At 43.1% G+C, this 23,513-nt stretch overlaps 1 protein-coding gene across 1 annotated transcript in view; it reads right to left on the bottom strand.

Annotated features, from left to right (window-relative positions):
• VWA5B2 (von Willebrand factor A domain containing 5B2) overlaps positions 1 to 18,116 on the bottom strand; it is a 51,168-nt gene extending 33,052 nt beyond the window's left edge. The window contains exons 1-5 of the mRNA XM_087725121.1: positions 17,949 to 18,116; positions 6,677 to 6,840; positions 4,721 to 4,882; positions 2,199 to 2,418; positions 714 to 868 (exon numbers count right to left, since the gene is read on the bottom strand). Coding sequence (XP_087581247.1) covers positions 714 to 868; positions 2,199 to 2,418; positions 4,721 to 4,882; positions 6,677 to 6,815 — 676 coding nt within the window. The 5' untranslated portion in view covers positions 6,816 to 6,840; positions 17,949 to 18,116. The remainder of the gene's footprint in view (positions 1 to 713; positions 869 to 2,198; positions 2,419 to 4,720; positions 4,883 to 6,676; positions 6,841 to 17,948) is intronic.
• Between the last annotated feature and the right edge of the window lie 5,397 nt (positions 18,117 to 23,513).

Here is a 23,513-nt window from a genome sequence, read left to right as displayed (position 1 = left end):
TTATTCAGACTCAGGAGTGAAGGTTTTTTTTTAAAAAAATATCCTACTTATGAAAAAGTAGTCTCCTCTCTTCTGTCCCATTTTCTGTGAGCTACTCCATGTATCTTCCACAAGATACTGGTACTCCTTGACTTACAACCTTTCATTTAGTGACAACAGTACTGGAAAAAAATTATAATAACCGTTTTGCACTCTTATGACCACTGTTGCCATGGTCATGTGATCAAAATTTGGACAGTTGGCATAAGACTCGTATTTATGATGGTTGCAATGTCCTGGGGTCATGTCACCCCCTTTTGCCAAATTCCCACTGTCTTATACCTACAGATATTTACCCATGTAATATTGCTATTACCCCGTGTTTTCCCCAAAATAAAACCGGGTCTTATACTAATTTTTGCTCCAAAAGATGCATTAGGGCTTATTTTCTATTTAGAAATAGGGTTCTAAATAGAATACAATAGAATAACAGAGTTGGAAGGGACCTTGGAGGTCTTCTAGTTCAATCTCCTGCCTAGGCAGGAAACCCTATACCATTTCAGATAAATGGCTATCCAATTCTCCAGCTAGAGTTCTGGGAGTTGAAGTCCACAAGTCTTAAAGTTGCCAAGTTTGAAGAGCTCTGCCCTTAAGGGTGATTCTAATCACTTTCCTAATCTCTTTGGGGATGTATTCCAAAAACCAGACTAGAGAGAACAGAAGCCATATCCTACCTGCCAGCAAACACGGTCCATTAACCAACATCTCGAAGTTGAATTCGTAGGGGAAGGGATTGTAAACATCGCCTCTGAAGATGTCAGGGTCATTGGGAGGCATATGAAAAGACGAGTCACTCTTCAGACTGGCAGAGCCAAAACAACTTGTGGAGCTGAAGCAGAAGAAAAAGGTCATACTGCTGACTACCGTATCCCAATCCCATTTGTCCTGAGAAACTGATAAATGATTGTTAGGAGGTAAGATATATTTCAAGGCCTTTTCAGAAGTTGCTTTCCCAGGGTGGGAGAAAGGAAGGAAGGAAGGAAATAAGGAAGGAAGAAAAAAGGAAGAAGGAAGGAAAGGAAGGAAGAAAGGAAAGAAGGATGGAAGGAAGGAAAGAAAGGAAAGAAAGAAAGAGGGAGGGAGGCAGGAAAGAAAGAAAGAAAGAAAGAAAGAAAGAAAGAGGGAGGGAGGGAGGAATGAAGGAAAGCTTTTTAAGTTAATTTCACTAGAAGAGTTTTATTGTTGCAATCACATACTTGCCCATTTACATTGATTTCAATATTGCGAAAACAAAAACCTGGAGAGTTATTGTCTAAAGTAATGCCGGGCTTGAAACCATGACATATATGGTTTGTCTGAAGGGGGAATTTTACAGGCTTTCTTTACAGCGTTTTAGAGTTAGAGTTGACATAACCAATATTTCACACGTCAACCTGACCATAGGACTAACTCTTATAAAGATATGGAGCTAAAATGGGAATCAAACAAGAATATTTGAGAACAAATCTGCAGATTTTGAAAATATACCCATTGTAACATAAAGGTCAGATATCTCTTACGAGTCTAGATTTGGAACGAGCTCCCTGTGGAGATCCGTACCCTCTCCACCGTCCAAGCCTTCCGCACAGCCCTGAAGAACTGGCTCGCCCGCCAGGCCTGGGGATAAGGATAGTTACCCCTCCCGAATGATGTATGTATGTTGCTTACCATTTTAGTATATGTCTCTATTTTGTTGTCTGTATCCCCCCCTTCCCAGTTTTATGTGAGCCGTCCTGAGTCCCCTCAGGGAAAAGGGCGGCATACAAATTCTAATAAAACTCAAAACTCAAACTCAAACCCTGCCTCCCCCCCCCGGGGGCTTCAGGGACCTTCAGGAGGGTTCTCTGAAGCCTCCGGAGGCCCCAAAACGATCCTACGAGCAAACCGGAAGTCCGTTCCTGAACTTTTTGTTTGCCCATAGGACTGTTTTTTTGCACTCCGGAGGCTTCAGGGAAGTTCATGAAGCTTTCGGAGTGCCTCCGGGGGGGGGCTCTTTTCGTCCTCCCCAGGCTCCTATAAACCTCTGGAGCCTAGGGAGGGTGAAAAATGGCTTTAAAAAAGGCTGAACTCAGCTGGCCAGCTGAGAGGGCAACGCCTTGCGTGCCCTGGCAAATTTTCAACTTTTTTTCTCCAAGCGCCATAGACTCTGAGAAAGCCATGAAAATCACCATAGGGCCAACCTGTCGTCACACAAGCTTCTTGTTTCACTTTCACTTTCAGGCACGGCTACAACTAAAGGCATGAGTACGGATGGGAAGGAGACATGCATGGCACCGTTGGGCAGGGTTGCCAGCTCCTGGCTGCTGCTGAAGAGCACCGTTAGAGTCTCGGAGGGCTCAATGAGGCCTGTGCTGACGACGAAAGTAGACCGTGCCTGGTCTCCATCAAGGATCAAGTGTCCTAGGTAGAAGAGAGAAAATAGTTACGAATATCCAGCGTCTTTGAAAAGACCACTCTCTACGGTCTGCATAGAGAGAACTGGAATCATCATTACACACTTTCTTCCTGTCCCTATTTGATCCCTACTATTAGAGTGGCAAAATTTTAATACACGTATCATTTATTGAACTCATTTCAAACATTTACAAAAAGAATAGTTAAAAAGGCTTAGGGCAAATATCCCTTTGAGCAGAGGGGATAATCATTTTAAAACAATTGTCTTTCAGCAGAGTCACTTAAACCAATGTTATCATCCCCTGGAGCAGTGATGGCTAACATTTTTGATGCCAAGTGGCCAAAGTGCTTGCGCATGCACACAAATGCATCCACGCGCAAACCCAAAATGCAATGTGAGTGCCCCCATGCATGTGCCCCACCCCACCCCCTGCGCATGTGCCCCTGCACGTATGCACCTTTACCCCCATGCATGTTACCCCCCTCGCTCATTTTTGGCTTCCAGGTTGGTGCAGGAGCCATTCCAGGCCAAAAACAGGGCACAGGGGGGGCCTTGCACGGCCTCCGCACCCTGTTTTGGCTCCCGGGTTGACATGGAAGGACTTCGAGGCTCAAAACCGGGTACGGGGGAGGCACACGCACATGCGAGAACCCCCAAAATGCAATGCGAGCACCCCTGCACATGTGCCCCTCTGCCCGCGCATGCACGGGTGCATCCACCACATACGCCCCGCATGCATAGCAGAAACCCAAGGCCAGCTGGCCAGCAGGAGGCGAGCACGCATGCACGGTGAAGCTGGGATGGGGTGACGGCTGGCATGCCCACAGGGAGGGCTCTGCGTGCCACCGCCTACTGCCACATACCTCCCATCGACCATGATTTGCCATCATGGCCCTAGAGGGTCTCCAAAACTGACAGCTTGAAGACTTGTGAACTTCAACGCCCAGAATTCCTCAGCCAGCCATGGTGATTGAGGAATTCTGGGAGTTGAAATTCACAAGTCTCCAAGTTGCCAAAGTTTGGAGACCCCTGCCCTACAACATAGATCACCTTTTCTTTTAGCAGGGTTTCTGAATCTTGGCAACTCTAAGATGTCTGGACTTCAACTCCCAGAATTCTGATGAGATTTGTCTAGTTTGGTTGAACCTCTCATATGGCTCTCATCTTCCTCAGCAACCACTGCTTGCTCAATGTGAACAAACCACACAATCACCCATAACTGGCCATCAATAGGGCCCCTTAACACTTCTCTGGAAAAATCAGAATACTGAACTGTGGAAATTGAAGTCCAAACATCTTAGAGTTGCTAAGGTTGAAAGTCATTGCCCTGGAGGAACCCTTATGGAGAAACTCTTGAAATAATTTGTAACTCTGAGGGAAGTCCTGCATAAAATTCAGTTCCGTACTGTTCTGCTCAGCTCATCATTCAACACATTTATATGTGTTGCCCAACTCACACAGTGAATCTACAGCATGCACTGTGTGGTAAGCAAAGTTTATTTTATAATAAAATAGTTGATAACCCGACGATGCTTGGGTATTTATCTATAGGGGGGAAATGTCTGGGCCAAACGTAATTTCTAATGTTGGATTTTCCCCCTTACCAGAAGGAGCCCCCTTATGGAGTACTGTGCAGCTGTTACCATGGCGTAGTGGCAACTCCACTACGCTGTACAGTAGAAGTCATTTTACGGCAGTACAGTAGAAGCCATTTCAAGGCACAATAGGCTGTATCTTAACAGAACACACACCCTGAGGGGTGTCTTACCCCCACAGTATTTGTTTCCAGGGAATGTCATCTGTGTACCACGTTTGGTTAAAATTGCTCGAAGAGTTCCAGAGTTATGCTGGAACATACAGACACGCAGCCATTTTTATATAGATAGATAAAATGTTTATTTTTTTTCCCAACCATAATTTTCCATAATTTTCCATGAGGACCTCTCATCGAACCCTGGTATTCTATAGAATCTAATTGAGAGAGGCTGCTATACATGCAACGCTTAAGGAGGGTGCATTGACTGAGATGAGAAATCACGTCAATGTGTGTTCATGGAGGCATTGATATTCCTGCTTTGCTCATAGCTCACTATCCCTCTATTCTACCTCTCTAGCGGACTGCCGAAATCTAGTGCTATTAGAAACGGGACCCTATCATTCTTTATACGGAGAAAAGTCACCTTTCGGGACCTTTCCACATCAAGAAAATGCTTTGGGGAGTCCATCCAGAGCAGGTTCCAAGCCCCTATTCTTTTCAGGAGTCCTGGGTACAGAGCTCTGCTAGGCGATATGTGACCCCCCACCAACCGTTACTGCAGCGGAGCGGCTGGTTGCAATTCGTGTTACAGTCAAGGCAGCAATCATCCACTGGAGGCCGGGTCTGGATCTGGACGGTGCAGGTTCTGTTTCCTGTCTTTGCTTCAAAGCTTGAGATCACCTCGGACTCCTCCAAGGGATAGACGAATACTCCTGTGCCAAAGAAACCAGGGAATGTAAGCTGACTGTGTACCTCTTACCCAGAGATGGTATTCTACCAGTTCGGACCGGTTTGCCGGAACCGGTAGCGGAAATTGCGGATGGACACACATTAATCTTACGTATCTTCTTATTGTGAATAAGAACCTGCACAGGAGCCAAACACTCATACCTTCTTGGGAGCATCCAGGATGGAAATTATGGAGGTTGAAAGTTGCTATAGATCAGGTCTGATGTTGCTGAATATCCAGCTTGGCCAAAGTGAAGGATGATGGAAACCATAGTTCTGCTACATGTAAAAAGCTACCCTACAAAGAGCCGTGTTGGTGCAGTGGTTAGAATGCACTATGGTAGGCTAACTCTGCCGACTGCCAACAGTTTGATCCTGACCGGCTCAAGGTTGACTCAGCCTTTCCTCTTCCCAAGGTCAGTAAAATGAAAACCCAGAGGGTTGGGGACAATATGCTGTCTCTACAAATCACTTCAAGAGTGCTGTAAAGCACTATGGAGCGATATATAAAATCTAATTGCAATTGCTATAAGTCCTCACTTTTGTTTTATATTACTGTAATTTTCAGGGTATAAGGCGCACCATTTTCCCTCAAAAAAGAGGCTGAAAATCTGGGTGCATCTTATACACTGAACCCTGCCCCCTTTGCAAAAATGGCTGTACATAGCCTTTAGGGGGCTTCCAGAGTGCTCCTGGGGGCTGGGCGAATGAGCGAAAAACGGGCCGTTTTTATACTCCAAAAAATACGGTACGTCTTTGACACTAGAAGTTATTCATCTGTTCCGGTAGGAACAGCTGAAGAATCAGTACCCAGTCTATTAAAACCAGGAATGCAACTTATAAACTATGCTTATATGGCATAGCTTTGTAAGGTACTGGTTGTCACCTTTAAAGCCCTTCATGGCTTCTGATCAGGTTATCTGAGGGACTGTCTCTTGCCAGTCACATCCCCCTGACCCACTTGAGTGGGGAGGCACGGATGTTGTAGGTCCCATCCCCTAAGGAAATACATCTGGTGCAGGGGGAAAATTTTTTAGCAACCAGTTCTCTGCCTGGTTGCTGGGTGGGCATGGCCATGGGGGTGTGGCCTTGTCAGCTTCCTGCACCACGATGGGTGGGGTTTTTTCACCCTCCCCAGGCTCCAGAGGCTTTTTTTGAGCCTCCGGGAGGGCGAAAATGGTTTCCCCCGGACTCTGGAGATCCTCCGGAGGCCAAAACCAGGCCTGTTTTCAGACTTCCGGTACTTCCAGTAGGCTCATTTTTTGCCCTCCCAGAGCCTCAGCGTGGGCCTTGCACTTACCTTGCATCCAAAACATGCCCAGTGGAGACTCCTGGAAGTGGGGGACGGGACAGGGTCAGTTAGTCCTTGCAACTACCAGTTCGTCGAACCAGATTAAAATTAACACCCAGTTCAGTCGAACTGGTCCGAACCAGCTGAATCCCACCCCTGATCTGGTGAGACCCAGAACAAGGGCCTTCTCTGTGGTGGCTCCCTCCCTCTCCCATCATCCCTCCAGAAATTAGACTGGTCCCCCATTCTGACACCTTTTCAGAAGTCCTGAATATGTGGTTTTGCCAGCAGGCCTGGGCAACCTAGAGTGGGATGGAGCCCATTAAATGGCTGATATGCCCGTGTGTTGTCACCAAGACAGGGGTTATTAATTTATTATTATTTTTTATTCTTTCTGTAAGCCACCTAGAGTCGCTGTGAGTGAGTAGGCGGCTATATACATTTTCCAAAATAAAATCGCTTTGGAACTCTTAAAAAGGACGCTCACCTTCCACAGGTTGCTGCTCCAGATTGATGTAAGTAAGGTTGGCAGTGATGCCCAAGGTATAGCCATTGGCACAGGCCTTCACACATGAACTCTGTAGAGGGAGGGCAGTCCAAGAGGGCAAGCAGTACAACCCTGGCATGATCGTTGGGTTAAATTCTCAAATCCTGCACATGAGAAAAGACAAAGAGCACAGAGAATACCTGGTGAAAGTAACATGAGAATGGAGACAGGATGTTTTTCCCTTCTCCCAGCCCTGCTGAAGCTTGCAGAGTGTTCCTGGGGGCCGGGAAGGACAAAAACTTTTTTTTTCTTATTGGGTAGTTTGCAGGAGCTCCGTTAGCTCCGGTGAGGCTGGAGTGTCCCCCCCTCCCCACCATCAAAACTTTTCGCCATTTCTGCGGGCATGGCTTGGTGAGGGGGGCATGTGACTGAGTGTACGTGAGTGATGTCAAGTTGGCCATGCCCACTCAGTCACATGCCCCCCATCTAGCCACACCCACTGAACTGGTGGTTAAAAAAAATTGAAACCCACCCCTGCACCACTGGTAGAGTTGGGTACTTTGAACAGTCAAGCTTCCTGATTAAAATCTACATCTATGACTTTCTGAACAAGGGCCTATCACTCTTTTGACAGTATCTATGGAGATTTTCAGTCATCCAGGTCATGGTAGTCCCAAAGGTGTTTTTTTTTTTAAAATACACGTTTATTCATCAAATGAAAATTCAAATTCAAAAGAGCAACAAAAATTAAATGTGATCGGGAAGGTAGGCACATTAATGCACTTGTGCACTGGAGACTAAAACATATGAAGAACGGTTGCAGGAATTGGGTATGTCTAGTTTAAGAGAAAGAAGGACTAGGGGAGACATGACAGCAGTCTTCCAATATCTCAGGGGTTGCCACAAAGAAGAGGGAGTCAAACTATTCTCCAAGGCACCTGAGGGTAGAACAAGAAGCAATGGGTGGAAACTAATCAAGGAGAGAAGCAACTTAGAACTGAGGAGGAATTTCCTGACAGTTAGAACAATTAATCAGGGGAACAGCTTGCCTCCAGAAGTTGTGAATGCCCCAACACTGGAAGTCTTTAAGAAGATGTTGGATAGCCATTTATCTGAAACGGAATAGGATTTCCTGCCTAGGCAGGGGGTTGGACTAGAAGACCTTCAAGGTCCCTTCCAACTCTGCTATTGTATTGTATTGCACTTAAGGTCCTCTTAAATATCTATGGCAAAAACTGTTAGGAAAGGAGGATGAACTGCCTTAAAACTGGATGGGCTTCAAGGTCCTTCAATGGCTGGCTGCAAATTAAGTAGGACAGGCTACTTAAAACATTTACCTGGAAAGGGACATATAGACTTAAGGGATGGTTCCTGACACTGACAAGAGTTTTACCCATCCCTCCTTCTGTTTTCCAGTGTTGGAAGAAATGTCCTTCTGGGTTCAGTTCCAAGTGAGGAAAAAGACACTGGATTCATGGAAGTTGCTTGGAAAGAAGGTTTATGGATGATGGACAGGACCACATGCTTTGAGGTCCTGGGGGAAAAAAGGGAAAAGATGCTGAGAGGGCTTTGATTTTATGCCCCCTCTGGGCTTTTGAATTTGAGCTTGTATTCTGATTGCTTGTCAGACTCCCATGGGGCCATGAAGGGGCAACTGTAGGCTTTCCTGCATCCCAAGGTTGGGTGACTCTTGCTGGGGGATGATGTAATGAAAGGGCTTTGGGTTTCCTATTATGGCTCTGCCTGAAGGAGGTAGATCTTTGTTATGTAGAACAAACTGACAGAGGCCTTAATGACCCATTGACTAAAGTGGGGGCGGATGAGTCTCTGCCTCCCTTCTAGGGGAAATATTCTGCCCTTTTAATATTTCCTAAAATATTTCATTTTCCTAGGAGAGGGCCGGGTGTTAACTTCCTATAGCAGGAATAGGCCAGGCTGCTTGAAAATGTAATTTTTCTCTTTTGGGGTGGTGGGGGGTGGTGGAGTATGTGGGTGTGGAAGGAAATGACGGGATTCTTGGCTTTTTCAGGACTTGGAATGAGACAGATTATACTCTTTGCTCCTTGTTTGCATTTTCTAGGTGATTCCAAGTAGTCATTGGGACTGAGAAATTCAACCGGGTGAAAGTCTATCTATGAGAATATAATTGCAGGGGCCACCTGAGTCATGTGACTGAATCTAAGTTTCCAACATTTTTCCCATGCCATTTATGTCTCTAGCGGGTCTTTTAATAGCTGGCCAAATTGCCTACAAAGGCAAAAATGTTGTTCAGGAAGTAACTATTTTTTCACTTCTGCCTGAACCGGAAAATGGTGTTGTATGCAATGACAGTTTAGGTGAAAAATGTGCAGTGTTGTGCCCTCCCAATTGTTTTTATGACACATGCTCAGGCCTGAATTATGTTGCTAGGTACAAGCCAAGGCATTTCAAAATTGTGATACTATCAGTTTTATTTCTGAGAGGCTGCTCAGCACATTCCTGATCAAGCTTAAGACAATAGCAATAGCAATAGCAATAGCAGTTAGACTTATATACCGCTTCATAGGGCTTTCAGCCCTCTCTAAGCGGTTTACAGAGTCAGCATATTGCCCCCAACAACAATCCGGGTCCTCATTTTACCCACCTCGGAAGGATGGAAGGCTGAGTCAACCTTGAGCCCGTGAGATTTGAACAGCCGAACTGCAGAACTGCAGTCAGCTGAAGTAGCCTGCAGTGCTGCACTCTAACCACTGCACCACCTCGGCTGCGCCACAAGCCTTGAGAACTTGACTTGCACAGATTGTAAGACTACAGGTAGTCCTCGACTTACGATCACAATCGAACCCAAAATTTAAGTTGCTATGTGAAGACAGTTAAGTGAACTTTGCTCCATTTCACAACCCTTCTTGACAGAGTTGTTAAGTGAATCAGTGCAGTTGTTAAGTTAGCAACCTGGTTGTTAAGTGAACCTGGCCTCCCCATTGACTTTGCTTGTCAGGAGGTTGCAAAAGGGGATCGCATCTAGGACAATGCAACCGTCATAATATGAGTCAGGCTGTCAAGTGCCCAAATTTTGATAATATGGCCATTGGGGGGGGGGGGCTACAACAGTCATGAGAAAAATGGTCCTAAGGTCACTTTTTCAGTGCCGTCGTCACTTTGAATGGTCACTACAGGTAGTCCTCGACTTACAACCGTTCATTTAGTGACCGTTCAAAGTTTCAACAGCACTGAAAAAAGCAACCGATGACCGTTTTTCACAGTGACCACCTTTTGCAGCATCCCCATGATCATGGGATCAAAATTCAGAGGCTTAAATCCAACCTGTGGGGCCATCCTGGAAATATCAAAGGACCGGCCCACGGTGCCTCTGCCGGCCAAAATCGGCAATGTGCACACACCCACACACCCTGCGGCCCATTTTCAGCCAGCAGAGTGCTGCTGGAGGCCATGAATGGTGAAAATGAGGCATGGCCCCAGGGGTGGGTTCCGGCTCCTTTTATTGCCAGTTCACTTAGGGACGCACTTCGCGCATGCGGGCACTTAAGAGGTACTGCGCAGCGTAATGTGCAGAAGTAAAAAAAACCTGCTTCTGTGCGTGCGCAGAAGCAAAAAACAAAAATCCCAGAAAGTGCTGCAAGAGGTCGTTCAGGCCGAAAACGGGGCAAATGGGGCAGTACGCAAACACACACACACACATCTATGCCCCATTTTGACTGACAGGGTGCTGCAGGAGGCATACGTCCTGTCTCCCCCTCCCCTCTGCTCCATGGAGAACTACAATGCTTATCCGGCCCTTGAAGAAATCCCGTTTTACACCCCTCGTGTAGAAGACCTCCAATGTCCCTTCCATCTATTATTATACTGGTATCTTTTAATATCCTAGCTACCCTTTCACCCTCCCCCCTCCCTCCCCCCCTCCAAGTCTGGCTAAATCACCCAGGTGATCCAGGTGGGTGGCTTATGGAATTGGAACAGGTGATGCTGCCCTAGGAAACTAAGCAACCTCCGTGATTTCAATCCCTCAGAGTTGTTGAGCCCCACCGACAGCTCAAGCGAAGTGGAAGATGATCCATATTCCGAAAATAATTCTTTGTTTCCAGGTGACCTTGACTCCACCTTGCACCTGTAGCCCGAGGTGCCGTTCGAGCTCGGCCAGCTGTTTCATGTGAAAGATGGCATGGAAAAACAAACAGAGATAACTGTGCAAAGCTGCTAGTCAATCCTGAGCGTGCAAAGATATGAGCACTTGTATGTCTCTCTGCAGTGTAAACTCCAAATAGCTGACACTGATTGGGAGAACTGCTATTATAAGGCTCTGGTTATAACCAGAGCAGATTTTTCTAGTCATCAACAGCCATATTGGTTGAAGAGAATAGAAACTGAAATCTGGCATATTCTATTAGATAGTGTACTCTCATTATGAAATTTTAGGATAGAAGATTTTGGGGCAATACCCAACACCTCCACTTTTTCCTCATAAAAAAAGGGAGTGTCTGATAGAAAAGGAGTTATGACTAAGGTTGCAAAGTTTACAATCACCATTCGTCGTCTGAAATGGAAATTGTTTAATAAAACTATAGGCAAATTAAGAATGCTTGTTTCTCAAGTAATTTGAAATTTTTATTTGTATTCCATCTCTTATTATTTTTACAATTAACTAAAGGTGATGAGCATATCCCACCTTTCTCTTCCTATTTTCCCCACAAAAACAACCCTGTGAGGTGGCTGGGGCTGAAATTTTAAACTTCTTCCACCTTGAACATCATGCGATCCAGTGGATCCAGTCACTCCTACCCAAAACTTCTAATTTACATGATGAACTACGGACAGTCCTTGATGTATGACCCCAATTGAGCCCAAAATTTCTGTTGCTATGTGTTAAGTGAATTTGGCCCCGTTTTACTATTTTTCTTGACATTTGTTAAATGAATCACTGTGGTTAAATTAGTAACACGGTTGTTAAGTGGATCTGACTCCCCCATTGACTTTGCTTGTCAGAATGTCATAAAAGGGGTCACATGATCCCTGCAACTGTCATAAATACAATTGGGTGCCAAGGATCTGAATTTTGATTGGGTGACCAAGAGGATGCTGCAAAAGTCATAAATGAAAAATGTGCCTAAATCAGTTCTCAGTTCTCTCCTAGCTTCAAATAGTCACTAAATGAACTGTTGTAAGTCGAAGACTACCTGTAATAAAAATACAATACATTCAGGCAAAGTGCCTATGAAGAAAGCTATGTTCATTCTGACTTGTGAGCTTGTTCCTTTCCAGTCAGTATCTAATGGGTGAGAATAATTTGGTCTAATCTCTGTCCTAGACAATTGAGGTGCAGTTAGGACAGAAACATGTCCAATTTCCTACAAGGCTGCCAACTGCCTGTCACACAATTTTGAAGAGAGTTCCTCTGCCCAGCAGGATCTTTTCCATCCATACCAGTAACACATTTATTGTGGAATGGGAATGGAGGGGTAAATATAGAAAAAAGTGAGTTTATATCCAATAGAATGGAAAGCAGTCAATTGCAATTTCCTTTATGGAGGAATCTTTGTAAGTGCTTGGAACCACTCCAACTGGAAGTAGACCTAGATTGATCTCAGGCCGTTTCCATTCCTCTCTATATGAGCTGAGTGCTTCTTAATCAAAATGGAGACTCTGACAGACGTGAGGTGGGGGGAAACCCCATTTTTAATCTAACAAGATTAGTATTAAAAGGGGCAGCAACACTGGCTCATCCATCTTTTCTGATGGACAGCACTAAAAATTTGGTCCCTGGAGGGGAAGAAATTGAGGAAAAGCAAAGGTTCAAATGATTCCCCATAACATCTTGCCCAAACGTAAGCTAACATCAACAAAGTGGTTTGAACTAAGCCTATTCGGGAAGGTTAAAATGTTCAGCTGTCTCGTCATTCTTGTGTTACAAACCAGATTTTGGAAACTCCTGGAAACTATTGAAAGTATCTCTTACTATCAGGGAATTTCTCCTTAGTTCTAGGTTGCTTCTCTCCTTGATTAGTTTTCACCCATTGCTGCTTCTCCTACCCTCAGGTGCCTTGGAGAATAGTTTGACTTTGTGGCAATCCCTGAGATCTTGAAAGACTGCTGTCATGTCTCCCCTAGTCCTTCTTTTCATTAAACTAGACCAGTGTTTCTCAACCTTGGCAACTTGAAGATGTCTGGACTTCAACTCCCAGAATTCCCCAGCCAGCGAATGCTGGCTGGGGAATTCTGGGAGTTGAAGTCCAGACATCTTCAAGTTGCCAAGGTTGAGAAACACTGAACTAGACATCCCCAGTTCCTGCAACCGTTCTTCATATGTTTTAGCCTCCAGTCCCCTAATCCTCTTTATTGCTCTTCTCTGCACTCTTTCCAGAGTCTCGTCCCAAAGCTTTGGTCAATCTTAGGAGCCTCTGCTTTAAACATCCAACTAAACATCCCTGTTAATTACCATGACACTGACTAGCCACAACCTCAATGAATTGTTGACCAAAGGCTTATCAGGAAACTTCCACAGGTTCCTTTCATGTGATTTAATCATCGCTACCCTTTACCTTTATCTTTTCAAGGTAAACAAGGCCCATCTGGTCTGGATACGTTTTATGTAGGCAGCTGGGAGGCAGTTTATAATGAATAAATGCAAACCCACAGATTTTCATCCCTGTGATTTTCCTTGCGCTTATCAGTCACGGGGAATAGAGCGCCCTGCAGTTTTATTAATGTTGTTAAGGCTCCCAATCCCCGTTTTCAAAGATCCCCTTTCACCCGTCCAATTGAAGTGAAGGGTCTGAACACAACGTTATGTGTGTACACAGAAGGCAGGCAACATTATTCTTAAAACCTTTTTTCACTGTGGATCAAAAAAATTAACATTGTTTATCAATGTATTCATCAACATTATCAGTTTTCTCAAACCTCCTCACTCTTCTAATATTTTTACAAGTAATCAATTAGAAAAGAGCCATGGCAGATATGATTACCGCTGCCAGCAATCTTTCTTAAATTACTGAGACTAATTATATGCACAAAAATAGACTCAGAAACACCCACAATGTAGGAACGTTGGAGAAGACGATGGAAATAGGAGAGATGGCAAAATTAACTTGTTTGATTAGAGAAAGATCAACAACTATATTAATCAGTTGACTGGAAACCCCTTATGGACTTTTTTGCTGAAAAAAAGGAGGAAGTTATGATATAAACTTAGAGTGAAATAGTAAAATATAAATTACATTTATAAATGTTCTCCAAAAGATCGAAAGTCACTTCTTTATCATTCTTTCCTTGTCTATTTCTATTTTCTTTTTTACCGTACCAATTCATTAGTCCTTAATTTCTTTTTTTCTTTTGCAATATATGCATTGTTTTTATCTTGTTAAAATTATTCAGTAAAAATATTTTTAAAAACCCCAAAAGTGCTAAATTAGTGAAAGCAACAACAAGGTTAGTGTGAAACCAGATATCCACGACAAAAGTAAAGGACAGGTGGTAGTAAGTCCTCCTCTCATCCAACAAGAGGAGGGAGGAAGAGGTGTAAGAATGAAATTTTCAACTCCTTAGGGACAGAACAGTTGTGGACTTCAACTCCCAGAATTCCTCAGTCAGCATTGTTAACTGGGGAATTCTGGAAGTTGAAGTCCACCCATCTTAAAATTGTCCGAATCGGGAAACATTGGTTTAGGATATACAGAAGTGTTCCTGAAACTTTTTTCTCTCGTGATCCTGTCACTTTTAAAAATTATGGAAGAGCGGAAAAAGGTTTCCCCTCCCCATATATCAATCTTTACTGTATTAAAAATAGAAAAACAACACATTTGCTGCTACCAGTTCTCACAATTATTTGATAGGATTTTTAAAATGGTACTATCTTTCAATTTAGCTTGGCAAACACGGTAACAGAAATACATCTGTTTCTATTGGAATGAAACCAGGAGGATCTAAGAGTAAGAGACATGAATTCAGATGGTGCGATTTCAACATTTTATGTGAATTTGCCCCTTTTATTCCAGAGAATTGGAATAAAGGACAAAATTAGGGAGCTGGGAGCATCTTGGAAGTCACCTCATCCAATCCCTTTCCTCAATACAGATGGTCCTTGACTTACAACCATTCATTTAGTGAGCATTCAAAGTTACAACAGCACTGGAAAAAGTGACTTAAGACCATTTTTCACCCTTACAATCATCGTAGCATCCCAATGATTGAAATTCAGACTTTTGGTAACTCATATTTTTGATGGTTGCGGGGTCCTGGGCTTATGTGATCAGCTTTGGTGACCTAATGACAAAGTCCAGGGGGAAGCTGCCTTTACTTAACAACTGAATTACTAACTTAACAACTCCAGCGGTTCACTTAACAACTGTGGCAAGAAAGGTTGTAAAATGGGGCAAGACTCACTTTTAAAATGTCTCACAGCACCAAAAATTTTGGGCTCAATTGTGGTCGTAAGTTGAGGCCTACTTGTACATACTCTACAGTGGTTCCTCCGGCGTAGAGAACTTTGCCTTGAGTTTCCTACAAATCCATTCTGGCTCCTAACAATTTCATGGATGTATCCCTATAGGTAAGAGCACTGAATGGCCCCAATTAAAGGAGAGTTCACTATCCTCATAGTTAACCTGCTCCACTGTTGAACAACTCTTACCGGTAAGAAGGTTTTCCAAACGTTAGCCAAAATGTGTTTCTTTGCAACATTTGCCCATTATTTCCCTGGCACAACAGAGGAAATCTCTGCTTGATCTTTCATGCACCAACTCTTTCAGATGAGTGTTTGTTAAATGACAGGTTATGTTAACATGGTTGCTACTAGGAAGACACGTCATGCAACATGAATAAAATATGCAGCTAGAGAATAGGTGGTATTCAGCCAGTTTGGACTGGTGGAAATTGCAGGTGCCTTCCCACCCTCCCATGCCATCCTATTTAGGCACATTTTCAAGCCGCGCGCATGTGTGCAAAGCCGCCTGTGCAAGCAAAGTGGAAGGCCGAGTGCATGCATGGACACTCACATTTGCAAACCGGTAGGGAAAGTAAGTGAATATCACCCCTGAGCCAGAGGATCTTATGCTTTGCCTGTCCTAAGAACACTGCTCTGGCAATTTCCATTTCTAAGCAAGGCAGTTAAGTGAATTGGGTCCTATTTTCCCCCTTTTTTTGCCACAGTTGTTAAGCGAACCATTGCAGCTGTTAAGTGAAACATGCAGCCGTTAAGCGAATCTGGCTTCCCCCATTGACTTTGCTTGTCAAAAGCTGGCTAGGAAAGACACAAATGGTAATCTCACAACCGTGGGACAGATTGTCAGAAATACATGGCCAGGTGCCAAGTGCCCAAATTTTGATAACATGACCATGGGGGGGGGGGGGGGGATGCTGCAAATGTTGTAAGTGTGAAAACTGCTCATGAGTCAACTTTTTTCAGTGCCATTGTAACTTCAAACGGTCACTAAACTAATGGTTGTAAGTCGAGGACTACCTGCACCTTCCAAAACATAAATCTTTCCAGCATCTTGGACCATTTTCTGGCTTCCAAACAATTTGTAATATTATGAACTTGCCCACACAAAAGCAGCAAAGACAAAGATAGAAATCTGATGAGCAAGAGATCAGCATTTGCAGACGCAGCCTTGAATGTGTACATTAATACTTGGAAGCCTTTCAATGTAAACTGGGAACGATGAGTCAAAGAGGAGGAAAAACAGAAAATATTTTGTTCCAGGACTGGGAAGATACTGTAACAATTGCATTGAGTCTGGATGATCTGAGAAATTGTACCAAGTGAGTATTTTGATAACTTTTGCCCCAGGCGTGAGATTTATCTTCCTTGCTAAAACTTTTTGATTACATCAATCACATTTTAACACTAGCAGAATCTTTCTTGATCACAGCAGGACTTAAGTCTGATAAATTGGGCCTGATTATTTAAATAACTGCAAGAATCAAATAAGACATTAAAATAGGGTTTCTCATTTGTTCTCATCCAGACAGTATGGCGTAATGGTTAAGAATTGAGACTAAAACCATGAAAATCCACGTTCACATCCACCCTTAATTTCCAATCTATTCCACAGGGTTATCATGGGGGGAAATGGAGAAGGGAATACCATATACATCAGGATGAGCGCATGGGGGAAAAAGTGGAATATAAATGTAACAAGTAAAAAAATTAGAATTTAGATCTGATGCATGTGCGACTCAAATATCTGTTAAAGTTATCTTGATTTGCGATGCCTCCAGCAACCCAAGTGAATGGGCCATAAAGATGGATTCCTTTCACCTGAATTGGTAAAACAAAAGTCCCGCAAGGAAACAATCCACACACGAAGCACCATTGCAGGAATTGGGCATGGCTAGTCTAGTGAAGAAATGGAGTAGGGGAGACAGGATAGCAGTCTTCCAATATTTGAGGGGCTGCCACAGAGAGGAGGGGGTCACGATATTTCCAAGGCACCTGACAGCCAGACAAGGAATAATGGATGGAAACTGAACAAGGAGAGATTCAACCTAGAAAAAAGGAGGAACTTTCTGACCGTGAGAACAATCAACTCATGGAACAGAAGTTGCCTTTGAAAGTTGTGGCAGCTTCATGACTGGAGGCTTTCAAGAAGAGACTGGACTGCCATCTCTCAGAAATGGTGTAGAGTCTCCTGCTTGGGTGTGGGTGTTGGACTAGATGACCTACAAGGTCCCTTCCAACTTTGTCAATCTGTTAAATCCTGGATAAAATTTAGGACGGTTGATAAATTACCATAGCAATCTAAGCCCTCAAACACAGGAGACTGGACCATCTGAAGAGGCCTCTTATACAGATCTCCGTTATTTCTCTTTGGAAGCAATTGGTTGTCCAGTCTCGTGTGTCTCCAAGTTAGGGATTTTTACAAGGGAGACTCAGAAACATTTTGTGGGACATTATATTACATTAAATAATACGGTAGATGTGCAATACATAACTACAGGTCTATCTATGATGCAGCAGCAGGAGTATTTCCTGAGATACCCAAGTATATGGGTCATGTCCTTCTTCTGTTCAAAAAAATATGGGTCACATCTGTATTATGTGTCTCTTGATCATTAAAACACCTACCTAACACTTAAGCATTTTTTTAAAAAAAGAATGAGTAAGTTATTCATTACACAGAGTTTTGCCCAGGAATATCTTATCCATAGGAGGCTATCCAAAAAGGGTCAGGATCCCAATACTTTTGTGTCTCTTCATATGCAATCCAGACCTACTTAACTCTACCACTCATTTACCGTCTTCAAAGTTAGCCAACAGAACTGACATTTAAAGGCTTACCTGGAGAATGTCACACAATCTGCAGTCTTAACCAGCTTGATTTGGACGAATTAATATGGCTTGAGCATCCTCCTACTTTGGGGTGCACTCCTGTCATCAATAGTGAACAGAAGTCTAATTTTGCAAGCCCCCGGCTTCTGTCGTTTCCCTTGCAAGGGGAAAACTGGCAGGTTTCCCACTTCTTTGTGCATTTGCTCGCCCGTACAACTCACACCCTCTCTGCTGCAGACTCTCTTCGGTACTGGCTTCCTCAGTGCTGTAGCACTATATCTCTGCTACTGCTTCCTCTCTGCCAGAAGAAAAGGAACTGAGCAGGTCCAAGCAGATCCCAGTTAAAGGGCCAGGACATCTGCATAACTCTGCTAACAGAGAGAAGAAGACAGCTAATTCTCAGCAAGTGCTAGTTTGCCTTTATTCAGATGATGAAGTATACCTGTCAGAATTAGGCTGAAACAAGTTAAAACCTAGAAAAATGAAATAGCTTCAGAGATATTGAAAAGGCAGATTATATCTCTCTGGATCAGAAATGGAGAAACATGTTTTTAGGCAGGAAAAAGACTCACTCTTAAACCCCCCCACTTTTGTCAATGGGCCACTCTATGTCTTTGTCTATTCTACATAACGAAGATCTCCTCGCTTCAGCTCCAGGGTGATGGGATTAAGGCATGATAGGATTAGCCCTTTACCCATCCCACCACAGGGCACCTGGGAAGAAGCAATGCTCAACCAAACATGGACTCACAGCCTACAGAGTTGCCCCTGCATGGCCCCCTGGGAGTCTGACAACCAATCAGAATACAAGAGGCCAGAGAGGGCATAAAACCAGGGACTTTCAGCATATTGGTCTCTTTTTCTTCTTAACTCAACATCTTGTAGCATGTGATCCCCCTTTTCTGTTCAGGAGCTCAAGCCATGTGAGCCTGTCCACCATTAAACCATCTTTCCAAGAAGCCTCCATTTCCAGTGTCTTTTTCCTCACCCAGAAGGACGTTTCTTCCAACAAGAGAAACTCCCCTCTCTCCTCCAAATTACAGGTAGTCTTCAACTTACCACCAAAATTGCTCCCAACAATTCGGTGGCTAAGCGAGACATTTGTTAAGTGAGCTTTGCCCCACTTTACAACCTTTCTTGCCACATTTGTTAAGTGAATCACACTGCAGTTGTTAAGTAAATATTGGTTTTTCTGACTTTGCTTGTTAGAAAGTTGCAAAAGGAGATCGTGTGAGCCCAGAACACAGCAACTGTCATAAATATGAGTCAATTGATCACATGACTGTAGGGAGGTTGTGTGATAAGCAGTCATAAGTCACTTTTTTTAGCTGCTGTAACTTTGAGCAGTCATTAAACAAATGGTTGTAAGTCAAGGACTATCTGACACAATTTGGACCCAAAGCCCAATTTTACCTCCAAGAAAGGTAGACCTTGTGTCTGGAATTGTCCATGCTGTTTTGTATAAAATATGCAAAGTTGATTTACATAACACCTTCCAGTGTAGTTTCTGCTAACTCAAGGAATAGCAGATAGCAATAGATCTTGGAACTGGAGTACACTCCAAAATGTTAAAAGGAGAGATCTAAGTAACGGGAGGCACTGCATACCAAACATTCTTCTGAAAACACGAATCTTATTTTCAACTTTATAGACAAGAGTCCTCTGATTCCTTATGATGTTGATCACTTTACTCCCCAGTTGACAGCTCAGTTTGAACAAGGGGAACTTGCAATTGCAGTCGGAAGTTGGAGTCTTGCAGTAACAAAAAAACGGTTTCCCATCCTTACAGGGTAATTATTCATGCACATCTATTGGTTCAATTTACTTTACTCGAGGTAATGAGTGTCAATATGTATGTATGTGAATGAATAGATAGACAGACAGACAGAGAGATGATGGATGGATGGATGGATGGATGATAGGCAGGCAGACAGACAGCTAGGCAGGCAGGCAGGCAGGCAGGCAGGCAGGCAGGCAGGCAGGCAGAACCACATCCTGTGCTAAGCACAGTGTCTGTATAGAAGTCTAATAATCTACTTCCTAGTAGAACTATGTTTTTTTTTTCTCCCTTCAGGCTTCCTCTCCTTGAATGGAGGGTGAGCTAAAACACTAAAGCTTCTGTCTCACTTGGGAAAGACCTATTTGTGCTGCAAAATATCTGGACAACCACAAAACATTACAGAAAAATGGTGTGTCTGGCTGCCACCTGAAGCTTGCCAGGATTTTTGCAGCCAAAATATTATGGACCTGCTTAAACCATGACGCATCCAGTGCTGAAACTTCAACCCCTCCCGTTGCTTATCTTGGTGGCTCCAGGCAGTTTCCTACATCCTGACTCCAGTCCTGGGGCCAAGCCAAGAGCAGTTGCCAGCATTAATAAAATACAAGAGGTAAATCACAAGAAGAGCATACTTTTTATTGAGGAAAACAAACCATTGCTACTGTCTTCTGTAAGTTGGACTTCAGCTGCCTGTACAGGCAGTCCTCAATTTACAACCTTTTGTTTAGTGACCATTTGAAGTTACAATGGCACTGAAAAAAAGTTATTTAGGACTGTTTTTGACCCTTACAATCTTTTTAGCAGCCCCATCGTCATGTGATCAAAATTCAGGTGCTTGGCAGCTGGTTCATATTTATGACCAGTGCTGTCTCCCAAGATCCTGTGATCATCTTTTGCGACCTTCTGACAAGCAAAGTCAAAATGGGGAAGCCAGGTTCACTTAACAACAGTGATACTAACTTATCAACTGCAGTGATTCACTTAACAACTGTGGCAGGAAAACTTGTAAAATGGGGCAAAACTCACTTAACAAATGTCTCAACAACAGAATGTTTGGGATCAATTGCAGCAGTAAGTCGAGGACTACCTGTATTGTATTTTAGCTGATGTCAGATAGAATAACTGACTTTTAGAATCTCTGCCTCCAGAATCTCTGCCTCCAGAAGTTGTGGGAGCTTCATCACTGGAAGCTTTGAAGAGGAGGCTGGACAGCCATCTGTCAGAAATGGTATAGGGTGTTCTACTTGAGCAGGGGGTTGGACTAGATGACCTACAAGGTCCCTTCCAACTCGGTTATTCTCTTATTCTGTAGTCAAGCTTGACTCTTGCATTACATGGGCAAGGTTAACCGCCAATTCTCATTTCTCAGGGTAGTTTACATACCTGGCGATTTTGGGTTATCTTGGTTTCCCATTTCCTTGTAAATGAGGACATGTGACATAGCTGTATTTTTTGGAGTATAAGACGCACTCCCCCCTCCTAAAAGAGAGTGAAAATTTGGGTGTGTTTTATACATCAAATGTACCCCCCCCCACTTTTGACCTCTGCCTTCCAGCAATTTGCCTTGCAGCAAAGAGCCAGTTTCAGTTTCAGCATAGCAATGTCTCCCGACCATCAGCTGTTTCAGGCTGCAAGGATTGCCACAAGCTGTTTGCTTCAAGGAGGCAAATTGCTGGGAGGCAGAGGCAGTTTTTTTTCCTTATGCTAATTAGGCTAAACTGAAACTGAAACAGGCTGTTTGCTGCAAGGAGGTAAGTCAGTAACTATAAATGCTTATAAAATGTTCAAATTATTAGACTTATTTTTTAAAGACTGCTTTATTATTGTTCTAGACAACTTAACAAAATGAAGAAGCTTTTTAAAATAAATGCTTGATCTGAAGACGCCCAGTGCTATTGTAACTTCTGTTAAACAGAGAATAACCTATACTTCCAGAAAGCAACATCAATTTTAACAGCAACTGTACAAGTATAGTCTGAAATGTAACAGTATCCTGTTGTAGTATTAAGATAAGGCAGCTGAGTTAGACCCTGACTTAGTCATGTTTGGAGTAGATATATTTAAATAATCAGGAGGAGTTAGTATGACTACATGACTACATTTAAGAAAACTTTCTGGCATTCATATAATGTACATTTTTCCAATTTCCCATCCCAGTTGGAATGGGATCCAGAACTCACTACTGGTCAGTACTGTTTACTGCTTGCTACAAGCAGGCAAATTGCTGGATGGCAGAGGCAGACTTCCCCCCCTTGTTTTCCTCCCCAAAAGCTAGGTGCATCTTATACTTTGGAATGTCGTATACTCCGAAAAATACGGTATTTCTGTGGGCTGTTATTGTTGCTATTATCCCATATCTTGTTCAGTAGTATACTGAAATCTAAAAAATATAGAATGCAATCAAAATCGTAAAAAACAAAATCTGATAAAGTTACCAAGACACTTAAAAGCCCTGGATGAAGAGAGAAAGCTATAAAAATGTATCAGATTTCAGAAAAGTACTGCAGTTCTAGGCCAAATTCCATAGCATACCTATAAACCAGTATGGTATAGTGATGAAGATGCTGGCCTAGAAACCAGGAGATTGGGAATTCTAGCTTTCTTTAGGCAGGAAAGTTGGCTGAGTGACTTTGGGCTAGACAGTCTCTCTCAGCTCAGAATTACAGATAATCCTTGGTTTACAATCATTTGTTTAGTGACCGAAGTTACAACAGCATTGAAAAAAGTGACCTATGACTGTTTTATCGCACATCATCCCTGTGGTCATGTGATCAAAAGGCAGATGTTTGGCAATTGACATGTATTTAGGACAGTTGGGTTCTGGAATCATATGATCACCTTTTGCGACTTTCTGACAAGCAAAGTAATTGGGGGAAGCCACTTTAACAGATTAACAGAGTTGAACCTTTCATTTAATAATTGCGTTACTAACTAAACAACTGAAATGATTTGCTTAACAACCGGCAAAAAAGGTCGTAAAATGGGGCAAAGAGTCACTTAACTGTCTTGCTTTTGCAAATTAAAACTCTTTATTCCTATACATTTATATTGAGAATATGCAAATGTCATGGGATCGCGATCCAAAATTTTATCCACAAAACATCAGCATTCTACTTTCTCAAACATTTTGAGGCCAAATCTGGAATTGTATATGTTGATTAAGTAATACATGGCCTGTCCAACAGCAGGGCATGAGTGTTCTCCATGGATTTTTAATGTTCTGACGTTGCCCTAGCAACTCTAATCTTGCATGGAAATATTAAACAGTAGAAGGTGCAAAATGACAAGAATCTGTTAATCCACAGACTGCCCGAAGGGAAGAAGATGTTCTTTTGGAAGGACATGACTTGCTGTCCCAAAGGTGCTTTCAAAAGGCAACTTGTCTTTCGTTGTTTTTCTTGTTTTTTTTCTTTTTTTTAAAACTAAAGAAGCTTCTATGATGAGAATTGAAACGTCTTCAAAAAAAAGGAAAGTAAGACCAGTTGCCTTTTGAAAAACACCTTTTGGAAGACCAATACTCAGTTCACTGAGGACTACTACAGACATAATATCAATTTCTGTGATACTGTTTTAAGTATCAAATGTTAGTCTTGTACCAGTAAGTAAGAAAATACTCCAAATACTTCTTGTGGCCCACCAGCAGCCAGCGGATTTGAACAGTGAGGAGGTTAGGAGGATCCTGGGCCAGGGATCCTGGAGTCTGAGGAAGGCTCTGATGAGGGCTTTCTGTCGGAGGCAGAGAGGGGGCCAGGGCTGTATGCCAGTTACCAGTTGCCTTCAGATTCAGACATCAG

This window comes from Thamnophis sirtalis, unplaced genomic scaffold (genome assembly GCF_051295495.1).
Source record: "Thamnophis sirtalis isolate CommonGarterSnake01/CBP01778 unplaced genomic scaffold, rThaSir2_p1.2 scaffold_11, whole genome shotgun sequence".
NCBI lineage: Eukaryota > Metazoa > Chordata > Lepidosauria > Squamata > Natricidae > Thamnophis > Thamnophis sirtalis.
The sequence above is the reverse complement of the archived record's forward strand: the minus strand, read 5'-3'. Positions and strand labels throughout refer to the sequence as shown.